The 25457-nt window shown below is 39.6% G+C and overlaps 2 protein-coding genes across 4 annotated transcripts in view; one reads left to right on the top strand and one right to left on the bottom strand.

The window, feature by feature from the left end:
• Positions 1-4790: 4790 nt before the first annotated feature.
• Positions 4791-14826, bottom strand: LOC124136930 (pyroglutamyl-peptidase 1-like). The gene is made up of 5 exons (XM_046503006.2): positions 14726-14826; positions 11684-11735; positions 10742-10911; positions 8692-8924; positions 4791-7983 (listed from the first exon to the last, which is right to left on the bottom strand). The coding sequence occupies exons 2-5, from the start codon at positions 11715-11717 to the stop codon at positions 7827-7829; spliced, it is 594 nt and encodes a 197-aa protein (XP_046358962.1). The 5' UTR covers positions 11718-11735; positions 14726-14826; the 3' UTR covers positions 4791-7826.
• Positions 14827-14831: 5 nt separating this feature from the next.
• The window catches only part of LOC124136928 (zinc finger protein 345-like), an 89744-nt gene continuing 79118 nt past the window's right edge, over positions 14832-25457 (top strand). For all 3 annotated transcript variants that reach the window (XR_006861452.2, XR_006861451.2, XM_046503005.2), the window contains exon 1: positions 14832-14908. The gene's annotated coding sequence lies outside the window, so the exon portion shown is untranslated. The remainder of the gene's footprint in view (positions 14909-25457) is intronic.

Here is a 25457-nt window from a genome sequence, read left to right as displayed (position 1 = left end):
TATGAGGAGTTATTCATCGACATACTGATGAACAGATACTTTGAAAATACTCAGACAGACACAACAAATGATTGATAACTAAACTTTCAACACAATCCTTTCAAAGGTAAGGTGGAAGGCGCTAGGCAATTCATTTTACAAATTCCTTTTTCCTTAAATTTGCTGTTACTGTTACATTGACACAAACAAGTGACATCTATTCATATGTTTTGTTCAGATGTGTGTTAAAGATGAATGGGGTGTGTGAGTGAGTTTGGTTTAATGCCGCTTTTAACAGTATTCCAGTTATATCATTGAATGTTAGCTTTATGTGGGAGGAAAACCCGAAGTGATGCTGGTCTGAGACGTTTACCACTTCGGTGAAACCCACGAGCATGGGTATGGCGCTGACAAACCTAGAAACATAATCAGGGTGAAACGGGATTCGAACCCACAATCATAGGTTTCTGGCGTGCCAAAGGGACTCAACTCTGCACAGCGAATCGCAGCAGCTTAGACGACTAAAGATGAATAGACATGCTTACACTAAAAATTAGCATGTACCCTTAGCATGTAAGGTAATAACAATTCATTTATACCATGGAAGTCAATTAGCATGCACCCTTAATATCAATTGACATATTCCACTGATACCAACTAGCATGTTAACACCAATATACAGGTACTGTTAACACCAATGTACAGGTACTGTTAACATCAATGTACAGGTACTGTTAACACCAATGTACAGGTACTGTTAACACCAATGTACAGGTACTGTTAACATCAATGTACAGGTACTGTTAACACCAATGTACAGGTACTGTTAACACCAATGTACAGGTACTGTTAACATCGATGTACAGGTACTGTTAACATCAATGTGCATGAACTATTAACACCAATGTACAGGTACTGTTAACATCGATGTACAGGTACTGTTAACATCAATGTGCATGAACTATTAACATCAATCATAATGTTACATTGACATCAATTAACATGTTCTATAACAATTGTTAACATCAATTAACATGTTCCATAACAATTGTTAACATCAAATAACATGTTCCATTAACAATTGTTAACAACAATCAACATGCTTCATTAACATCAATTAACATGTATCATTAACATCAATGAACACATAGCATTAATGTCAATTAACATGTTTCATTGACATCAGTTAATATGTACCATTAACATCAATAACATGTAACATTAACATCAATAACATGCACCATTAACATCAATAACATGTAACATTAATATCAATTAAGATGTACCATTAACATCAGAATCACGTCACGGATAATCACTTCAAATGTGAGTAAATGTTGAAAAAGTGTAGAACTAGAAATATCTAAGTTTCGATGATGAGAAGTGCAACTCTCCAGCTGTGCAACTAATGCAGGTGCCCTAAAGCCAGGACTTTCAAACACTGTACAGTGATTATTATTGTAAAATCGTACAAAATTGTAAGATAACTCGACAAAAAGAGACAGTTTAACTCTGTGTAGTTTGAGAAGTAGACAGTAAATGATGGATTTAGGGTCTGTACTTGAAGTCAGGGAATATTCATGTCATAGTATGTTCATGAGTGAGTGAGTGAGTTGGGTTTAATGCCGCTTTTAACAGTATTCCAGTTATATCCCGGCGTGTCAGCTTAATGTGGGAGGAAAACCAGAAGTGATGCAGGTCTCAGACCCACGAGCATGGGTATGGTGCTGACAAACCTAGAAACATAATCGGGGAGAACCGGGATTCGAACCCACAATCATAGGTTTCTGGCGTGCCCAAGGGACGCAACTCTGCACAGCGAATCGCAGCGCCTTAGACGACTGGGCCACCCGTGCCCCCGTATGTTCATGAAGTACCATCTTCTCGTCAACAACCATCAGCAGTCTCAGGTTACACTGTGTCTCTAACCAGTGATACACCCCATGCATCAACTGGCCCTAGAGATGGAGTCTTCTGCAACAACAGTGGAACCATCAGGCGCAGGAGATAATGGACTGTCAAGGTCAAGTTTCCACCCTTGCCAAACTTGGCTGGACTTTTGGGCTTCATTGTAGTGCCTCCATTGGCTCTAACGAGTTATGTCCCTTCTAAGTCCTTCCTATTGACCAATCAGATTTCACCTCTCATATCTCTTGCATTGGCTTCAAACAAAATGGCGGCGCCTGGTCAAGATGATCTGATCGATAATCAAGATCTATACTATAATAAAATGGTTCTTACTTTGTGAAGTGCATCAAATCACATGAGCACCTTGATTAAAAACATGTAAAGGTTGGAAAAAATATCTGTTGACGCCGAGTTGGTGGTACACATGCTTTACAAATCCTGCAATCAACCAAAATCTGCAGGGCAGTTGACAGAGCGGATGTCAATTTCGTTATGCGATTTTGATTAGACTATGTAGGCATAGACCCGTTAGTCCAGCCAAAATAAAACATAATTCCAGCCTGGTTCAGCAAAGGTGGAAACTGGACTTTTACAGTCAGTTACCTCCCTTGCCTGGGGAAGATGCAATGGAACTTTTGTTTTGCTGGATTTTCCCCTTTCATATTATGCATAAAATAACCAGTATCCAGTTCCTGCATAGTTCCCCTGATGACCACGTTCACTAAGCCTGAGGTACGACAGACAACATGTTGTAGTACACACAATGGTTTTCCTTCTTTGTATAAACACATTTACATATTCCACATATTGAGTTCTCTAGGGCAGGGTTCCGACTACATGAAATACTTTCTGATTATAGTTTCACAAAATTCAAACCTGATCAAATACTGTAAATCTTGAAATTATGAAAGCATGAATTAAATGCGAAAAATGCAAGTGGTCTGTGCTCGCATTTTTAAACATTACATTTATATCAACAATAAGACATTTTGGATAGCAGAAATACCAACTTAGACATACTCTGATGTATTCCACACCACTGTTTATTGAGCACAACTTGTATATAAAGTATATAAACAATGTCATCTAAACACTAATTACGTCCTGTGAATTGTCACTGCTGGGGTCAAGACAAGAGTTCTCACTTATGTCATCACTGATCACAACTGCAAGTCCAGACAGACGCCACCCTTTGTTCTTCGCGACTGCGTCAAAGGCCGACACGAGCCAGCGCGCATGTATTGTTTTTGCGGAAGTACTTTACTCAGCGCTAATAAGCGGTGCTGTTTGGTGTGTGATTGGATTAATGTAAGGTTGGCTTAAGGTGAGGATTCTAAACCTGACTGAGGACATCTTTAGATAGATATCCACTGATGCTTGAGAGGAGGGGGTGTCGCATTCATATTGAGTCGCATTTTTGGCTAGGGTCCAGTGGTCGCATTTTTTTGGAGACGCATTAATTTCACGATTTACAGTATATACTTCTGGGCAGGAAATACGAGGTCACCAACAAATAAATCATGACAGAACTGCATGTCACACTGTATTTTGTTCAATCAACGGATGACACATAAAAATTGGAAAATTAAAATATGTTTTTACACCCAACAGTAAGTTAATTTGACTTGAGACGACTGTAAAATTGTCTCTCTTCAGTCTGACATATACAAGCTGAATCCCAGACAAGGGCATCGTCAGTCACAACAGTCATCACTTGTTTGTAAACATACGAGTTAGTAACTGTAAGAGTTCTCCCTTCAGCCCGAGTTGCTCAAACTCCTTCCTGGCATATAACAACTTTGTTAGCCTCCAAACATTTTCACTCCATCCCTAAATGTACAGACATTAATATTTGTGTGTACATCTTTATAGTGAATTGACAAAAGCTTATGACTGACTTACTATTTCCAAGAAAAATTTACATTTGTTTAATTGTTCAAGTTAGCAGACTAAGGTAAAAAGCACCTTACGTCCCTCTTACAATCTCACTATACTAATTGCATGATAGTTGACATGAAATAGAAATTCAAACTGACAAATAAACAAAACAATTTAACTGGGGGAAGAATATTCCCCGCCACGACAGTCATCACTTGCTTGTTATCATAACACCTGGCTGCTGCAAGCTCCTTTCCAGCGTGTGAAACCTTCGTTACACTCTCGGTAACATCGCTGCCACCAGTGTGGGCGCTGCAATTACAAGAGTCTTGAAATTCGCCCTCTAACCCCAAATGTAGTAACGTTTATACTTTTGTTTATGTCTTTGGGAATGCCATCATATTTCATTTTGAAAAGTTTTACGACTGACCATGTTTTCCAGATGAATTTACTTTGTTGTTTTAATAATCAGATTGGTTCGAGATTGCAGACTAACGGAAAATCAACCACCTTCTCCCTTACATTCTTACTATATCAATTAAAGATGATAGTTTTAATGAAATAGAAATTCAAATTGACAAGCAAAGAACAGTAATTTAGCAGCGGTAAGTGTATTCGGTGTCACGACAGTCGTCACTTGATTGTAAACATAACGGTCATTCGGTTGCTATTTCATTCGGGGCCATCTATCACAGTGGGGAGTTTTGACTGGTGGCAGCGATAGTATAGACAGCTCCGCAAACAGGCTATTGCTGTGAGGAGCCTGTGGCTGCTGAAAGTAGGAATTATCTCCCTTTAGCCAGAGCTGCTGACAACAAAAATTTTCTCTCTTATGACAAAAAGAATCACAAATGGTCAAACACATTCAGTAAACGGAAGTGCCATGGTTTCCCTGTGCCAGATCTGAACTCTTGCATTCATCAAGGGATTCCTTTGCTTGTCTTGAGGAAAATACACCTACACTCATTTTTCAGGCCAAAATGAAACAATGGTTTAGACACAGTTAAAACAGAAACAAGAGCTAAAACAGTTTAACATTTACTCACTGATGGTAAAGGAATATAGATCCCATGTTACCATGGTTACAGATTCATTGTACAATGTGTAACATTTATGTATAAAATCCCAGTTGAATACTGTATGGATCAGACATAAAAAACCAGATACAATTCAAAGTAAAAATGATTCTAGGTACAACATAACAAAGAAATAACTTAGGTTATCGAACATGTTGAATGCCATGTTAAAGACACAAGAAACCACAGTCATCACACGTGTGAAGAAATCTGTGACATGTTCTACATTAAACCTGAAGATCAGACCATAACCCTTATCCATTTACAGGTATGACATAAAATGTACATTTGACAGATTTACCTATAAAACCCTGTGCATCACAAAGTATCTGGTACACAACAGAGAATCATATATACATAGTCCCCTGAAAGATAATGTTGGCATCATGTAGCATAATGATATTTAGATGTTTATTTCCCGATTAGGTTTACACAAATAGTAAACAAACCAAGTGTTTTTCTCTTTTTTTGACATATAATAACTGTCAATTTTATTGAAAGGAAATGATAACTGAAAGATGGTAATATTTGTCAGTTTAGCAAGAACAGAAAGTGTTACAGGTCCTGTTTTGAAATATACATCAATCACTGGACGATCAGGAGAAAAACCCCACAAGGTACCACACATTTAGAATTTAAGACAACAAAACAACAGATTTGATACCATTGCTCTCTCTACATACCTTAAAGATATTTAAAAAAACGTTATTAATTAATCATATCCAAAATGTTTCAAACATCAAATTCCAAATTAAAAAAAAATTGTAAAAGGAAATAATGTTCAAAGGGACATAACTCTGACAGTAAGTTCCTCATCTGAAATCAACTCATAAAACAGTTTGATCCAAAGAAATCCTTTTCAGGAAATATCACAATATCAACACTCCACAAAAATTCCTCTCAAAGTGCACACACACTTAAAACATGTCCTTCTTGAACCACCGAGGGCCTACACCAGGTGACCATGCACTGTAACATTGGAAGAAGGACACTGCATCGTCTGCATGTACCGGTAGAAGAAGCATCATTAATGAGGCAACTTATTCTTTTGTTTAAACTTCATAAATGACGCAACTTAGACACCCACAATTTTCTTGCCTTTGTGATGTAGCATCATCTCAAAATACATACAGAATTGCTGGATTAAACTTTGTTTAAAATTAGGTATACTTTCACCTACCTAGAAAAAAGCAGTAAGAGTAAAATAATATTTACAAAAATGCAATATAACTAAAAATTAATTTACCAAATCAATATCTGGATCAAGAAGAATTCTTGGAGTAGAAGTTAACACATACAGATTTTCTATTCTGAGGAATCTCTTTTTAACAAACAACTCTGTTGGGAGTGCCCTTTGTACAGTGTCTATCTGATCTTGCATCCTACAAAAATCATGCCAACAACAAACTAGTAATTCTTGTAAAGATCCATTACTATTTCTTGTATATAATAATTATGATGACAATATGTATATTCACAGAGACTAGGACCACTTTGCACAGTAATTAAATATAAAGAATTACTTAAAACATTTAGAATGCTTACACTGTTTAGTACAGAACTTATCTTCGTGACTCAATATCAGTGATGGCATCTACTATCAACTTGCTGTTTATATCATTTCATAAAATCATTTCATAATTGTCTTGGCAAACTGAATATCCTTTGGTAGGTTGTACATGCATATATACATCTACAAGTGATGTCTGTTACCATGGTTACAAGACCCAGCTACATCGTTGTCATGTGACATGTCATACACACTGTCACATGACCCAGATATTAATATTGTTGTCATGTGACATGTCATACACACTGTCACATGACCCAGATATTAATATTGTTGTCATGTGACACGTCATTCACACTGTTACATGACCAAGCTATTGACATTGTTGTCATATGACATTTATGTCATATACATTGTCACATGACCCAGATATTAACATTGTTGTCATGTGACACTTCATTCACACTGTCACATGACCAAGCTATTAACATCGTTGTCATGTGAGACACATGTCATACACACTGTCACATGACAACGGGATCAACATCATTGTCACGTGACACACATACGTCATACACATTGTCATGTGACACACATATCATACAGTCACATGACACAACACTCCTCACAGATGAAACAAACTGAATCAATCTCAGTGCCAAATAAACACAACTCACAATCGGGAAACACTGCAAATGTGTAATCAGAATAGAAGAAGTACTTGATATCACACAAGACCAAGTTCGAAATAAGAAACAAAGAAACAAAAAAATACAAATGCATGTCCATTTCCCCACATCAGACATCTGATAATTTCAGTCTTATTGGAATTCAGAGCTGCTTTTGCATCAAACATATAATATTCATAATTGTAAATAGCAAGATTCATTTAGTTTTTGTCATAATAATCAGCCTATTAATTTTCAACAGCCAAAGGTGATGTGAAAATATGCTTCCTCAATATCTTTTAGTTTGTGTCTCGTTATATATTTTATTTCAAGATTTCTATCTTTCGCCAAGAAAACAAGTGAACTGAGAGGATGCAAACTGTTGCTTTACGTCACAGTCACCAATGTTCATCGATATTAAGATGGTTTGGTAAAATATACATTGACAAATATCAGTCATAGCTCAACTGAAACACAAATCTGAATATTGTAGTAAAATCAGTTTGGAAACACTTCAGGATCATAGTTACCATGGCAACTGTGCAAAAACTGTTTCCTGATTCACAACAGACATCAAAACAAGATGTGACATTGAACTTTTGTTCTTGACCCACGACCTTTCACATACGACCTCTACAAACAGACAGCTACTTCCATCAGGTGCAAATGTGCAGTTTGATTGGTGGATGATTGGTGGTGACAGAGTTGTGGTGAGCATTTCAATTATTGCATTATCTTCGGAATTATGCTTGATCGAAGTGAATGGGATTCTTAGAAGTAGCGATGCATTCTACATCTGGCGTGTAGTCAAGACACCTGCTTGAGCATGGAGAGCAGGGCACATCGCAGGCCCTCCGCCAACTCGGGAGCAGTGTACGGAGTGTTGAGGGGAGGCACATGGACAAAGGCAGCTCGGCAACGATCAATGTGTAGAGATGTGAAAAAAGAGAAGTCGCATAGATATCTGAAAGGAGATTTTTAGAAAGATTCATTCACCATATCAAATTATTGCCTTTTCCAAACGACGTAGGCCATACTTTTTTGTTGTGAAATTTATTTTAAAAAACCATTGTCAATGAATTACCATGTGTAGTTAAAAAAAAGAATAAAAACTTTTGGTAGCTTAGCATTTTATTTCACACAGTTGTTTTTATGCTGGATCATAGTGGTAAGTTATGTATCAAATTGTAATGATCAAACATTATATTTGTTTGTATAATTGTTATTTAACACCACACTCAAAAATATTCCAGCTATATGTGAGCGGTCTGTAAATAATTGAGTCTGGACCAAACAATTCAGTGATTGACATCATGAGCATCGATCCACGCAATTGGGATACAATGACATGCATCGACAAAGTCAGCGAGTCTGACCACCCGATCCCCTTAGTCGCCTCTTACGACAAGCAAAGTCGCCTTTTGCGGCAAGTATGGCTTGCTGAAGACCTATTCTACCCTGTATTATATGTTAGGAGAAGAGATGTTTAGTTCGGTGCTACTGCATGGACAAGGGCCCACAATAAGCTCACATCGATGACAGATGAGCGTTAAAGTGAGCCCAAACACCTCCATAATTCAAACTTCTGCTGCCCAATGCAGTGTATGATATAAAAGTTGATCAGTTTCATTCTCAGCTAATTATCAGACAAGTCAGGGAACGGTATCTTTACCTTCCAGCATCATGTGACACAACGGCCTTGACCTTGATCCCTGCATTGTTGACCTCCTGACATACATACTGCATGTCGATCTCGGACACGATGCAGTTGTCAGCACCATCCACACAGCATCGAGTTGTAGGGCAGGTGCCATTGTTGTCCTGCTTGTCGTAGCCGTCGTTGTGGGCCTGCTGCTCCAAGGTCAACTCTGTCGCGATGCCGGAGACCCCTACGTGCACCACGAGCTGCAGACAAACACAGGAACATCACAATATCCATGCAGTGACAGTTATAGCCTTGCTGCAAGGCTGTACTGAAAGAAAGGTCCATGGATGTGTAGTAATTCTATCCTACTAGGCAAGTCTACATACGTGGACAGTCTAAGGACACTAGTTTCATATAGGGACAACTTGTTCTTATTATTTACATAATCTAGAACTAGTGATTTAAACTAATGCTTATTGCCTTAGAGACTTAAGCAAGTCTATGATGGATACAGTGTTGGAAATTTATGCCTTCACTTTTAGAAAATGCATGTAATCATGTTGATTTTTTAAACTGTATATTTAAATTATACAAATAAAAATTAGTTCCTAACTAATAGTAGCTGACATGATCATCCATGAATACAGCTAAGCTACTCATTTAAACAGCAAAAAATCTTATTGAAGCCAATGCTAGTGTAGCCGCCATAAAATTTCCCGAGTCCCATGATGGGATTCGAACCACGGATCTTCTGATCAGAGGCCGGACGCCTTGTCCACATGACCAAAGAGGTTAACCCCGTCAGCAAGCTGACAAGGTAAGGATGTCATCTGTGCCCTGCTACATACACCCTCGTCAACAGAAGGCACGTCCCGGGCTACATAGTAGGGTGCTGAGGCTTATTTTGCTCAAATCTAATATGAACGTGCTCAGCCCCACGTTGGGCGCCAATGTAGCGGCCATAAAATTTCCGAGTCCTGTGATGGGATTCGAACCACGGACCTTCTAATCAGAGGCCGGACGCCTTGTCCACATGACCAAAGAGGTTAACACCGTCAGCAAGCTGACAAGGTAAGGATGTCATCTGTGGGATGACTCCACGCCCTGCTACATGCTCCCCGTCAACAGAAGGCATGTCCCAGACTCCACGCCCTGCTACACTAGCGTTTAGAAAAAATGCATTAAGCTTTGTCATGTACTCCCAACAATACAACAGTGTGTAGTATGCATGTGGAAAAACAATATTTCACAATATGTAGCACTGTATAAATTATGGGTTACATGATGTTAAAGCTGAGATGATTAGGGTGATGATGGTCATAGTTTTGCTTTGGCTCACTCAGTGCTTGACATCTATTTTGCAGTTGAAAAGAGGAATTTCATGGGACCATGTATGTAAGTCAGTAAGTGGATGTGAATAGTGAGGGACCATATATGGTCCCTGATATGGTCCCTTGGCACCAAGAGGGTTAATCCTGTTATGAGGATAATATGAGGGGTCATAAATATTGAAAGCTTCAAATCCCAGGACTGACGCAGCATGTACACATAATCACATTAATCTCTATATATATGGAATCAATCTTCAACATGTTTAATACACAAAACATTGTATATACTCACTGCCAAAAGAAATACGAACCATACAAACATATAGAGAAGTATTTACCTTAAGAAGAGAAGTTTCCAATGTGTACTAATTCATGACAAAACTAACAATCAGTCAAGTGTTATCACAGAGTGTCTATATTCTTATCATGATATGCTGCACGTGATTTCCAAACTTTGCACGCTAATCCTGCACGAGACAAATGGTGAATCTCGAGACATGGATCTATGATGTCACATGTGAAGCGTTCATGAGCATTGGATCACGCAACATGACAATGTGTTAGTTTGAGCATCAGTATTTCATCATATATTAACCAACATGGATAGTATTCGTGTTTGTTTTGGCGGTGAGTATATATTTACCAAATTGCTAAAACCTATTTCCTAGCAACCAACTATAATTCCACATTACACAAGCAGGACAATATCTTATATTCCTGTGGACAGTACACGGACATCATCTTACCGCTGGCTTGTGCGTCTGCCACATGGTGGGGATGGTGTTGGTGACGGTGTCATACTCCACTGCCAGCTTCTGGGTGACCAGGTCGACATCATCGCCAAGTCCCAACTTCTCCAACTCCTGTACCGCCACCCAACTGGCGTTCACCTTGTGGCAGCCAAACGGCCCAAACCCTGGACAATCAGAAGCAGACATTCAGATTCATGCAGTCACATTACTTTTTGACATGATGTGAGGGTTTCCCTAACATAGGACCCATATTACTCAGACCCGCAGGATTTGTTTTTTACTGGAGAGGTGCCAACAGTGGGACACATTGAATGATCTACCTTTGAGTGTTGACATACAATACATTAGTCATCATGTCTATCTTGCTTGAAACAGTTGCTTGATGGGAGACTCACTCACATGAGGCGTTTGCGTGAGTAAAATATGGTGATGCTATAATTTGTTGTCAACATGGTCAAGTACACAAGTCAGTGTTCATGGTGTAGGTCCAAACTGTCTTTGTCTACAATGACCTATGGAGCATAATTTCCTGCTAGACTAAGTTAGATCACTAAAACTTTAGTTTGCAGAAAAAGTAATATTCCCATCTTATGATATTGAAATACAATCATCATGATTACCGTATTCGACGTAATAAGCGCCCAGGGTGCTCTCAAAATTAAAACTAGGGGTCTCTTATTAGAACATTATTTTGGTGAGTTGAAAGATCGTAAATTTCGTGGTTTATGCTGACAGCCTGAAATGTTTATATACGACGGTATTACCTGCTAAACTGAGTTAGATCAATAAAACCTTAGTTTGTAGAAAACATAATTTTCCCATCTTACTATATTGAAAATTAAAAAATAAATAAGATAAAATATCACATGGTATCTGAATCATGTAAATTTATTGGTAAGAAATTCTAATTCTAGTGCTGGCACAAGTGATGCTCACCTGTGACAAGGACAGTTCTCTTTGTGGAGGGCATCCTGACGGCAACTCGACTCTGCAACACAGAAACAGCAATACAAGGATATGTTCAATCACTGTCCTTCCTATGACCAACCAGGATGAACAGTCAACATGAAGTGAGTGAGGATGGTTTTACGACGCGTTTAGCAATATTCCAGCAATATCACGGCGGGGGACACCAGAAATGGGCTTCACACATTGTACCCATGTCAGGAATCGAACCCGGGTCTTCGGCGTGATGAGCGAATGCTTTAACCACTAGGCTACCGGACCGCCCCAGTCAACATGAAGAATTCCTCTACAACATGTACAAAGCTCCAAGCATGCTATACTGACACATGAACATGATATTGTATTAAATGTCAACATAACATTTTCACAGTCAAAATACATGTAGTGCGGGAAGTCCCTGCGGTGACTGGTCAAATTGTTCTATACGTAAAAATATCCAGCAATAGCAATCACCTGTACCAAGTGCTATGCTTATGGTGCTTATAATTTTAAATATATATAGTGAAAGCTACAACTAAGATAACATGATATTGGAATATATTATTCCTGATAAAATAATAATTTCATATACAATTTTTTCCGATCAATGCACCAAAATTCTTTGAAGTTATGTACTTTTTAATTGAATTCCCGGTAGATTGGGAGAAATGTGTGTACAGCTGATTGCTATTTCTGGCTTAGTTTACGAGAAAATACACACGGTCATCTTAATCTCTGCTTATTAAACAATGTCTTGGAGAGCAGGAAATACATTTTAAAAGGTAAATCATCGTGTCTATTGATGTTTTATATCAAATTTCATATTTTTATTGACCAAGTTTGTTATTCCTGTTCATTCACCTTAATTCGCTGAAGGGATACAATGTGTTTCTTTTTAAAGCGCTTAACACTCGAGATATCTTTTTTTTCACTGAGAATCATAAACAACTATTATTCTAATCTTTTTTTAAACTCTGAAACGTGCAGCCTATATCATGTTAGGTAGTATGTATATTGTTTTGTTGGTCATCTAACCCCTACGACTCCACTTTGGTTAAACCGCTGATCGTCTATAACGCTCATCAATGTTTTGGACCCCAAAGGTAGCGTTGTAGCGAGGGATCACTGTACTACTATAATCATGTTAACAACTAGTACAAACATCATGATCATAACACAAACATTTGTACTGTTGAAAAAGCAACTTCCTTTGTTCTACATTTATGATCGTAGATTTACATAAAAAGAAATTTTGTATTTTTTTAATTTTATTTTTAAATCAGGGAAAAAGAAATTTGGTGGATCTGTAATCACTTCGTAATATAAGAAAATGGTTGAACTTGTAGGGAATCGTAAATGTTTTAGAGGTTACGGTTTGAATGGCAAGTAAGAAATCTTCTAACCTGTTAATTTCACTGTTGTCATTGCATGCGTGCCACAGCTCTAAGAAAACCACTTATCACATAATGCGTGGCCAAAGGGTAAACCTAAGCAGTTATTTTTCTAACGTTCATTGAACATGTTGAAGCAGTAAAAACCCAATAAGTTTCAGTTGGAACTGTATTGCCTGTTGTTACTGCCCGACTGACTGTAATTATGGTAATCATTTGTCTTGTGATTAGGGCTGTGACGGTTAACTCGGGTACTCTGATCGGGTGGGTCCTGACTACCTGGACCCATAGTTAGTCACGTGATATAGTGTTTAATGACAATAACAATAAAACTCATTACAGCAAGTCACTATTGTCCATATTTCTTTCTGACTGTGCTTTCATTCCTTCTGACTTTTATATGTTTGAGTAAAGATAAAGCTTCAGTTAACTTTGGTTTATGTAATTGGATTGCTTTAAACATGTATCTTTGTATCTAAATACTTTTTGCCAGGACCCCAGTAAAACAATTCCCAATCGCTACAACTCTTGAACCTACAGCGGGTGCCCGGGTAGGGTCATGTAATAACATCGGGGTTGGGCACAAATTTGCCAAAATTCATCAGAATGTTAACATGGTCAGTAAAATTTAATTCAATACTAGACCTACTTCAACAAATTTCATTTTACTATCTAGGCTACTTTATAGTGGATTCATGGACACCGCCAACTCATAGACACAATTTACAGTGAACGTATAGACAAACCCGTAGTAAAATGGAAAACAGAATTTATTATATTGGAATTGATATGATGATGATTAATACTCTGAATATTATTATCAATACTTAGATTTAGCGGAATATTGAAGTGTCTTTCATTTACCTGAATAGTTTTTTTTGTTTTAGAAGGCATATGATTGTTGCACTAGGCTATTTCCTGAATGAAACTCAAATATTCATTTGTTTCCTTTTGCATTTTCTTCTGTGATTAAAGTGTTAAAGAAAACAAAATATGGTAAATATTAGCATTTTTTTTGCACTATCCTTTGTAAATACTTTCATAAATCAACAATCCAGTGAGTATATTGAAGCATCCTTTGTCTCTACGCCGTTCTCCAAGCTGTCATTGGTGCACGCATCCCTAAGTGCTGAAACATTGATAATTATCTCCATAACTGCCACATTTTAATTCACGCATATGAAATAAATCAATATTTAATTGTACCCCAATTTTATTTGTATTGTCTGCTACTTCACCGTGAATTTTGTCTAAGTGTTCGGAGTGTCTACGAATTCTCCATGGCTACGAATTAGTGCCTAGTGAGGTGACGAATTCACTTACAGCCCTTTCAGCCTAACAGTATCTTTCACGGGATACATCGAAGCCTTGAGTGTCAATTCATATTTCAATTGTCCGTTGGTTTAAAAAACGAGATATAAAACACAAATTGAATTTTTTCGGCAAAATTGTTACGTGTGATTATAAACCAGCAATAGAGAATCATGTGACAAAAGACGGCAGATCAGCTGTAATCGACTCAGTCGAGAGATTTACTTTAGACGAAGATTGGACAGTTCTTTCAGCAAAATTGTTGAGCAATATTTTAATTCACTAACATAACACCATCTGGATCTTTATTGCGTTCTCGAACAATCATTACCTGTTATTTATGTGTGTAATTCCTCCTAAATCGAAATATTCGATTGTTTTGTCACCTCCGAATCATTACAGGTAAACCGGAAGTAACAAGCATTACATCCCTTGGATTGTAATATTAGAGTTACCTACCTTTGACTTGACAGGTACCCGCTGCAATTTACTTTTATTTCTTCGCAAGTTTTGTGTAAGTGTTATTTTTCGAATATATTTAGGCATATGCCCCTGAATATGAATATGTGAGATTGGTAGATGCGAGATAAGGACTTCACCCATCATTAATATCACATACAGATTTCATCACACTGACTCTCTCGATCTGTCTGGAGCTGACTGTCAGACTTCATTCTTAACTGTCAAAATATCAAAGTCAAAACATCCAGTGCCTGATGCTTTTCAATATTTTCCGTCATTTCGTGGGAAGCATATACTATTGTAGAAAACATGAAATGTAAACTATTAGCAGCTGATAATAAACATGAAGTTTGATTCCAATTTTGAAAATATTTACAAAGGGCCAGTGCGAGTTCTGCATGGTACTAAAGGCATATATGACCTGTTATATGATGCCTTCACATTATTTTGTGGTTAAATCATTTGTAATCTCCTATAAAATTAAGAAATCTACCATGATCACACATATTTTGAAGTAATATGGTTATGCACATTACACTTAATGTTGAATGGCAGGCTACCATGTTACCTAATTACAATGGCTAGCTGCGCTGGACAAGGGCAGCAGGCAGTCCCACTCTAATATTTGATTAACACATTGTTGACCGGTTAATGCTGATGAAGGGTATTATTTATTCCGTGTTTGATTTGAATGGTGTGTATAAACTCGACACAACATCGTAATTGTGTGGGAAGTTGCTGATAAGAGAGAGGAAGGGATGAAGAGGGTGGTGTCACTTCCCAGATGAAGCTGTGGTAGAGAGTGAGTCCAGGGGACAATGTACTTGCTGGATACTCAGGGAATGTCTTGAAAATCTGATTGAAGATATGCACTTTTCAGTGGAAAGCATGTATTCAGTGGGATTTGTCAAAATCAGACTTCATAGGTTAGTTCAGAATAAACAGAGATTTGGATAGTGAGATTATAACAGTGTCCCCCCTAATTTTTGTCAGTCCCAACTAGCATCAAATACACAAAAAAACACCATAGGAATATCACCTGGTTTTAATTCTTTCAACCTCATGTTTAGTGCAATGATGTCATCTCTGAAGAAGTAACTTTGTTAGATCTACACATCATTTACACAAAGTTCAGTCACAATTTTCTCTCTTTCTTTTGAATATTTTGAGATGCTATTGCAACAAATATGTATTTAAAGCGAAATGTTATTTCTTTGCACTAAAAATAGACAAGGGAAAACCCTGATGGTAGCAGACAAGCTGACTTTATTTGAAAAATATACTTCTTTGAACATGTTGAATATTGTTTAACAACAAAGATTAATAAGGTACTCTATTTGCCAGTCCACAAGGACTGGCAGTGACATGAATTACAGATCCAAGCCTACCGTAATTATTTTACCGGTGAAAAACTGGTAATTACTGGTACATGGGAACACTGTAACAGCAGTTACTTCCCTTGCTATCACAGTAGTAACAAGAGTAAGAGACACATGTATAACATTTGTTTGTTTAGAATGTCACTAAAGTTTGTTGTCCATATCTATGATGTTTAATTTTTAAATGGAACAAATTTCTAGCAAGGATAGGAATTTTTCACGGATCTGTGGAATTCTGCAGATTTTGATATACATGCCGTATATGCTGTATATAAATATACACAGAGATCATACATGTCACCCACCATGAAATAAGGGACCTTATGGATGAAAAATCCCATTTTGACTTCTTATTATATTTTAAAACTACACTATTTTGGAAACTTAAAAATACAATTCACAAGTCACAATTCATATGTATTGCAGAAATACATGGCATCAAACATATGGACTTCCGCAAAATCCCATTTTCAGTCTTGAAATAATAATAACTGATTAACTGAAAGTAGACATGTATGCTGAAATGTTTTGAAATAATATTTTTATTACATTGTGAACTATCAAGAGAAAAATAAGATATATTTTTGTACAGTTCTCATACATGGCGATTTTTAAGGAAGTAAGTTGACGTGAAATGTCTTTCTTTATGATGTCACACCACAATTGTATCCTAGCACTAGGGCTGGGACAGGTAACTCGGGCACTCGGGTGGGTACTGAGTAGGACCCGGGTACCCACAGGACTACCTGGACCCATGGTTAGTCACGTGATATATTGGTTAATGACAAAAAGTATCTAAAACTCTACAAGTCACTTATGTTCGCAGTTCTTTCTGACTACTACGCCCATTCCTTCTGGCTTTTATATGTTTGAATAAAAATAAAATTTCAGTCAACTTCAGTATATGCACCAGATCATTTCATAAATGTATCTAAACATGTTTTACCAGAGCTACAGTCAAGCTTTTCCCAATCGGACCGTTTGTACCTACCTCTTGATGCCTACAGCGGGTACCCGGGTAGGGTTGGGTAATCGGGGGATGGGTACCCAGGTAGTGAATTAGGACTCGTCCCAGCCCTACCTAGCACTCATAAGCATGATAAGGCGGGTCACATATAAGTCCCCGGGATCCCGGTAAACTGTCGGGTCTTTTTTATAAAAAACATTCTCATCCCTATAGGGGGCATGGGTGGCCCAGTCGTCTAAGGCGCCGCAATTCGCTGTGCAGAGTTGCGTCCCCTGGACATGCCAGAAACCTATGGTTGTGGGTTCGAATCCTGGTTCACCCCGATTATGTTTCTAGGTTTGTCAGCACCATACCCGTGCTTGTGGGTTTCGTGGGTAAACGTCTGAGACCTGCATCACTTCGGGCTTTCCTCCCACATTAAGCTGACACGCCGTAATATAACTGGAAAACTGTTGAAAGCTGCGTTAAACCCAATTCACTCACTCATTCTCGTCCCTGTACTAGTATCCCTACCATGCTTACCATCTTTTGATAAAATTTGTAATCAGTGGCAGGAAATGCCAAACAAGTCACATTCAAAGGATAGAGTTCCGGTCAAGCATAATTTTGTTTGTGCAATGCTTATAAAATACAGCAATTTATTAATGAGAACAGCTGATGGATGCATGAGTGAGATGTGTGAAAAGAATCAATCATGATAAATTGGGTCGTTTGTCCAACAATTTTGGTCCAGAATCAAGATTTACCTTCATTATGAAAGAATGGAGTATATTCAGGGCTGTAAATTGTTCCAGTATTGACAGGTATCGGACTAGTCACAATTTGATTTGACCAATTTCACTGTACACCCACAACAAATTTTGTCGTTTCAGTGTGAAGGCCTATCAGCCTGTGCTGTACAGTGATGTTGAAGTGACATGTTTTGGGTGTTTATCTGGAACCTGCTCAAAGGCCGATATTTGGCCCCAAGTCTGCAGCAAATATCAGTAAAAATTCCCAAATGGGAAAAAAAATTTGCCCAGTTCATGTTGATATAGTTATAACTGATGTTATGGCTTTGTTGAGGTAACTTGCATTTCACTGATTACAAGACCAATGAAGGGGAAGAGGCTTTAGTACTTAGTTTTACATTATCCATCTTCCTGAGGCAAGAGAGTTAACTGACTTTAAAAGTCCAGTTTCCACCCTTGTTGAACTAGACTGGAATTCCTGGTCTCGATCGTAGTGCCACCAGTGGCTATTCCGAGTTATGTCCCTTCTTTGCCTCTCATATGGACCAATCAGATTCCACCCCTCGTTTCACTTGCATTTTTCAAACAAAATGCCGGCGCCCAGTCAAGATGATCAGATCGATAATCAAGATCTATATTGTGATAAAACGGATCTTACTTTCCGAAGTGCATCAAATCACGTGAGCACCTTGATTAAAAGCATAAAAAGATTTGGAAAATATCTGTTGACACCAAGATGGCGGTGCACATACTTTGCAAATCCTGCAATCGACCTAAATCTACGTGACAGTTTACTAACCGGATTTCGATTTCATTGCGCGATTTTGATTGGACTATGCATAGACTCGTTAGTCCAGCCAAAATCTAACTCCATAATACCAGTCTAGTTCAGCAAGGGTGGAAACTTTTATAGTTGATTAACTTTCTTGCCTCGGGAAGATGTACATGATCACACTGGTACTTCGTTAAGTATCATAGATAAATCCCTGTGTTTATTAAATTTCATGTTTAACCCTCTATGGTTAAACGAGATGAGATCAAACATTAATAGATCTTAGTGAGGTCAGCTAGCTGTAACCATATTCAATGAATTCAGAAGTGTGGTATATTACTATTATGAAGTGTTGGGCATACAGTGTTTTGTACTGTTTCAGAATTTTGCATTTAACGCAGCAGACTGCTTGGTTCTTGTCTTAGTATTTCTTTGGAAGTTTTTCCGACTAAATAGTAGGTACCATGATTACAGACAAATGTCAGTGTTTCAAGTGAAATGATTGGTCAGTTGGGTTAATGGTTGACAGAAGCAGTTTACGTTCTGCTTTGTGTTTGTAGCAGGCCACAGAAGCACCTTCTCTGGGAGTCTTATCAGTTTAATATATTCAAGGCAGTCAGCCCCAGCTACAGTGCATGGCATCTGAAATAACAAAGCCTTGACCAACCACACATCACAAAAACTATCTCGCTGTAACCCTTGTGGCACATGGTCCTCAGGTGAAGTTAAGCAATGTCAGTCTCGGAGAGTTCTTGGATGGGTGACCAAGTGTCGGCAGCTTGGTTCCTGAGAGTTTCTTGGGCTTTGGTCCAGCCCCTGAAGCACATGTAACACATGTGGTGTCTCCTGGGGCAACTGACTGTTTGAAATGTGCCTCTGTTCACCCAGTAGGGAATGGGTACCCGGTAGGAAGAGCTGGCAATGTGCTTGTGAACCATCTAGTGCCTAACAGGCAGCTTGGGTTGCATACTCCCCAGGGAGATGAGAATGATTGTTGACTGCACATTCATCCAGTGACTGGGGTAATAATAGCGCTTTGAGCATGCCCCTGTGTGGTGTGGGAATATGCGCGATATAAATGGCCTGTTATTATAATAATGGTAATATCTCAACAATCTCCGTGCCCACTGTTCCTTACGTCATCATCATACCAGCTGATGTCTCCCGACATCGTCAGTCTGGGTTCCTCAATAGAGAAGCAGTCTGCTTGGTGATGATGTTGGACTGGACATTGGGTGAGAGTCTCACTGACCAGAATGAAGTCCACCGAAACTGATGAGAGCACACAAATGTGGCATTTTTGTGGATTTAATAAAAGTGGCTGGTACTGCGAAATGGCCATTCCCTTTTCCTTCTTAGACTTAAAAACTAAAAAATTGGTTCCAGGCAATGGCTTTTAAAAATTAAGTTTGGGCGGGCGGTGTTTTTTTTTGTTTTGTTTTTTGTGTGTAACCAAATATACAGACTTGTAACCAAATAAACATTTGCGTACACTCAAATTGGGAAAGGGCCTCTCTACATACTGGAATACAGTATTTGACTACCGTTAGACTTGGATAATTTAAGGAATTTTGTGTTTTAATTAAAAATGGAAATAAACATGAAACTTGCAGCAAACTTTATGATGTAGCGGGTGATGCTTGAGAACCAAGACTATTATTTTTTGTAGCATTAGAATACATTCACCCATTCACTCACCATGCTCACTGTGACAGCATCATGTGCAATGAAGTCTGTGAGTAAGTATATGTCTCAGCATGTTCCTTCCTAGACTGTTCTTGGGTCTGTCAGCGCAATACCTGTGTATGTGGGCGTCTCCATGTTGTAAATGTCTGTGACCTGGGGCAGGTTTGTCTTTCCTTCTCCATGTAGCTGACAGACTAGGATTAGACTGAACTTGTGTTCAATGTCAACCCAACTCACTGATCTAATTGTCAGGATTTTATGAGTGCTTCTACAGTTCTCTCCCCTTCAGTGGTAATTCAAGTTTCTTGTATTGAAAGTGTGCTTCATATCCTTTATCATCCAAAACTGGCTCCCTAAGGCGATCAAGCGATATCTACATTGTAGATATCGCTGCAATGAAATTGCATCACAATGCTTTGCAGACTATTGTCATGTCATTGGTTACAATCAAATGACATCACTAATGGCTCGGCTACTGAAGCTGTCAGCAGTACTTTTTACACTTAAGACACTGATTATTACTGTCTACAAACTGAAAAAGTTGGAAGAATGATGATGGATAATAAATTAAATCTCACCCTTGTGTCTTTTGATATGAAATATATCACCACTCGTTGATATATTTGATATCAAAAGACACAAGGGTGAGATTTAATTTATTATCCATCATCATTCTTCCAACTTTTTCAGTTTGTAGACAGTAATAATCAGTGTCTTAAGTGTAAAAAGTACTGCTGACAGCTTCAGTAGCCGAGCCATTAGTGATGTCATTTGATTGTAACCAATGACATGACAATAGTCTGCAAAGCATTGTGATGCAATTTCATTGCAGCGATATCTATTTATACTATACCATCATGATTATTTATACAAGATTCAAGAATAACCGTTCTGCCAAATATGCAGCTGTGTCTAATGTTGGAGTATTATAATAAAGGATTTGATATGTCATGATTTTCATGTCCTTAGGGAAAACTGAGGGTGAGGAAGGTTCATCAGTCACCAAGGGATTTTCGGAAAATGTGTGTTGAATGTGTATCCAATGGTAATGGGGAAACCCAACCCGATTCAACAAGCATTCCTTTCTTTTACGTGGCATTCTCCTGATCAACCGTTCAATGATCTTGAAGGGCAAGTCCTTGTTTATCGAGCATGGCCATGTGGTGATGTTCAGTCAGGGAAAGATGGGGCTCAGTGCTGGTGATGTTTAGTCAGGGAAAGATGGGGCTCAGTGCTGGTGATATTTAGTCAGGGAAAGATGGGGCTCAGTGCTGGTGATATTCAGTCAGGGAAAGATGGGGCTCAGTGCTGGTGATGTTCAGTCAGGGAAAGATGGGGCCCAGTGCTGGTGATGTTCAGTCAGGGAAAGATGGGGCTCAGTGCTGGTGATGTTCAGTCAGGGAAAGATGGGGCCCAGTGCTGGTGATGTTCAGTCAGGGAAAGTTGGGGCTCAGTGCTGGTGATGTTCAGTCAGGGAAAGATGGGGCCCAGTGCTGGTGATGTTCAGTCAGGGAAAGATGGGGCTCAGTGCTGGTGATGTTCAGTCAGGGAAAGATGGGGCTCAGTGCTGGTGATATTCAGTCAGGGAAAGATGGGGCTCAGTGCTGGTGATGTTCAGTCAGGGAAAGATGGGGCTCAGTGCTGGTGATGTTCAGTCAGGGAAAGATGGGGCTCAGTGCTGGTGATGTTCAGACAAGGAAAGATGGGCCTCAGTGCTGGTGATGTTCAGTCAGGGAAAGATGGGGCTCAGTGCTGGTGATGTTCAGTCAGGGAAAGTTGGGGCTCAGTGCTGGTGATGTTTAGTCAGGGAAAGATGGGGCTCAGTGCTGGTGATATTTAGTCAGGGAAAGATGGGGCTCAGTGCTGGTGATATTCAGTCAGGGAAAGATGGGGCTCAGTGCTGGTGATGTTCAGTCAGGGAAAGATGGGGCTCAGTGCTGGTGATGTTTAGTCAGGGAAAGATGGGGCTCAGTGCAGGTGATATTTAGTCAGGGAAAGATGGGGCTCAGTGCTGGTGATATTCAGTCAGGGAAAGATGGGGCTCAGTGCTGGTGATGTTCAGTCAGGGACAGATGGGGCTCAGTGCTGGTGATGTTCAGTCAGGGAAAGATGGGGCTCAGTGCTGGTGATGTTTAGTCAGGGAAAGATGGGGCTCAGTGCTGGTGATATTTAGTCAGGGAAAGATGGGGCCCAGTGCAGGTGATGTTCAGACAAGGAAAGATGGGGCCCAGTGCAGCTGATGTTCAGTCAGGGAAAGATGGGGCCCAGTGCAGCTGATGTTCAGTCAGGGAAAGATGGGGCTCAGTGCTGGTGATGTTCAGTCAGGGAAAGATGGGGCCCAGTGCAGGTGATGTTCAGTCAGGGAAAGATGGGGCTCAGTGCAGGTGATGTTCAGTCAGGGAAAGATGGGGCTCAGTGCTGGTGATGTTCAGACAGGGAAAGATGGGGCTCAGTGCTGGTGATGTTCAGACAAGGAAAGATGGGGCCCAGTGCAGGTGATGTTCAGTCAGGGAAAGATGGGGCCCAGTGCAGGTGATGTTCAGTCAGGGAAAGATGGGGCCCAGTGCAGGTGATGTTCAGTCAGGGAAAGTTGGGGCTCAGTGCTGGTGATGTTCAGACAGGGAAAGATGGGGCTCAGTGCTGGTGATGTTCTATCAGGGAAAGATGGGGCTCAGTGCAGGTGATGTTCAGACAGGGAAAGATGGGGCCCAGTGCTGGTGATGTTCAGACAGGGAAAGATGGGGCTCAGTGCAGGTGATGTTCAGTCAGGGAAAGATGGGGCTCAGTGCTGGTGATGTTCAGACAGGGAAAGATGGGGCCCAGTGCTGGTGAAGTTCTATCAGGGAAAGATGGGGCTCAGTGCAGGTGATGTTCAGTCAGGGAAAGATGGGGCTCAGTGCTGGTGATGTTCAGACAGGGAAAGATGGGGCCCAGTGCTGGTGAAGTTCTATCAGGGAAAGATGGGGCTCAGTGCAGGTGATGTTCTGTCAGGGAAAGATGGGGCTCAGTGCTGGTGATGTTCTATCAGGGAAAGATGGGGCTCAGTGCAGGTGATGTTCAGTCAGGGAAAGATGGGGCCCAGTGCAGGTGATGTTCTGTCAGGGAAATAAGGGGCTCAGTGCAGCTGATGTTCTGTCAGGGAAAGATCAGGTCTTGGTAACTATTCAGAGCCCCCAAAAATCCAAACCAGATTCCCGAATTGGCTGTTGTGTTCGCCATATTGAAAAGAAATAATTTTAGGCCACTATTCAGTCATGTGAGAATTTATCAAAACATTTGTTCATGACAACACATGGTCATCAAGATGGGGAAAGCATTATTTACAAAGTCGAGTTTAGATGCATTCAGATTTGAATATTTAGTGACTAATTTTAAGTGAACAATGTCATTATGACATTGTTTGTTTGATAACTCTTGATTTATCACTGGCTTAGCATACGTGTAGCAAAACAAGTGGATTTTTATTCTTAAATTGTTAAAACGTTGAAAGGGGCTCATAATGCTCTCTGCAATATGTTCCTGATAAAATCAACACGTAGAGGACTAATCGTAAACTCACATCAAAAGCAGAGCAAATCTTTATTACACCATCAGAGCCGATTCCTGATAATATCATCTCATCAGAATAAGTGCCATATTTGGACAGTTTTATTTCTTGATATCTCCTTCCTCTCCATACATCATGCCACATTGCTGTGCAAATATCCACTGCCACAGAATAGTTCCACTGAAGGTACCAAGTATACGAGGCACTAAATCAGTTTTATGGGACATGCTAATTGAATCATATTTTATAGCGGCCATTAAATATGTGTAGCTTATTGTTATGTCATCCTTAACGATAAGTGCGTAAATGTTTTACACTCTGCAGTTACAGGGAATTCTAAAGACAAGGCAATCAGGACAAAATCACAAATTGTTGAGTGGAAATTGAGCATTATCAAACTGGATGGTTTCAGCCACTCTGTGTCAAGATTTCAAACATAGGGAGTGAAACTTAAAACCTCTGATCAGATTGATTACAGGGTCGGTGTAATAAGTTGTTTACCCTGAACATTCACGATTGTCATTAAATTTCTATTCAGTGCTCCGTTTGTGTCATGGGTCAGAGAGTTTATGAGATTTCTTCCCAGGGTTTGAGGGTTTGGGTTTTAGTGCCCGTGTCTCACCCATACAGCTGTTTCCTAGCTCGGATTATCTTCGGCTTCGAAATCACCTGTGTTTCAGATGACTTGCTGAGTGGCAAGTTTTACCGTAATTAAAGGTTGCCCCTGCTTCGGATCTTATCTCCCATTAATTGTGGGTTGGGTCTGAGAACTGCTATTACGAGGTTTGGATACTTAAACGTTTCATTTACCTCCTCTCTGATCATGCTGAAAATGCAATGGTGTTTAGATTTATTGGGGGAGAGCACACAGGTGTGTCTCAGTATATGTGTCAAATGAAGGCCTTCCCACGATTCTGAGATGCCCCTTGATGGCCACGGTTACGGGATCTGTAGTCGGTCTGTGCATTAGGGAGGTGGTACATGGGCAGGTACATTGGCAGGTACATATGAGGGTACATGTGAGGGTACATGCGAGGGTACATAGGCTGGTACATATGAGGGTACATAAGAAGGTACATGAGGAAAATGAGAAGACGAAGATGATCAGGGAGGTGGTACATGGGCGGGTACATAAGAGGGTACATAGGCAGGTACATGTGAGGGTACATAGGCTGGTACATATGAGGGTACATAAGAAGGTACATGAGGAAAATGATCAGGGAGGTGGTACATGGGCGGATACATACGAGGGTACATGGGCTGGTACATACGAGGGTACATATGAGGGTACATACGAGGGTACATAGGCGGTTCATACTAGGGTACATAGCCGGTTCATACGAGGGTACATAGGCAGGTACATACGAGGGTACATAGGCAGGTACATACAAGGGTACATAGGCAGGTACATGCGAGGGCCGCGAGTTGCCTTGTAGCTGGAAAATGGTAGTAGTTTCAAACTTGTATGAGCCCTTATGGCCTGCAGTAAATTTACATGTCAGTGTATTTATCACAAAAA

Source organism: Haliotis rufescens, unplaced genomic scaffold (genome assembly GCF_023055435.1).
Source record: "Haliotis rufescens isolate VD_foot unplaced genomic scaffold, xgHalRufe1.0.p SCAF_1, whole genome shotgun sequence".
In the NCBI taxonomy this organism is placed as follows: Eukaryota; Metazoa; Mollusca; class Gastropoda; order Lepetellida; family Haliotidae; genus Haliotis; species Haliotis rufescens.
This window is presented reverse-complemented; position numbering and strand designations above follow the sequence as displayed.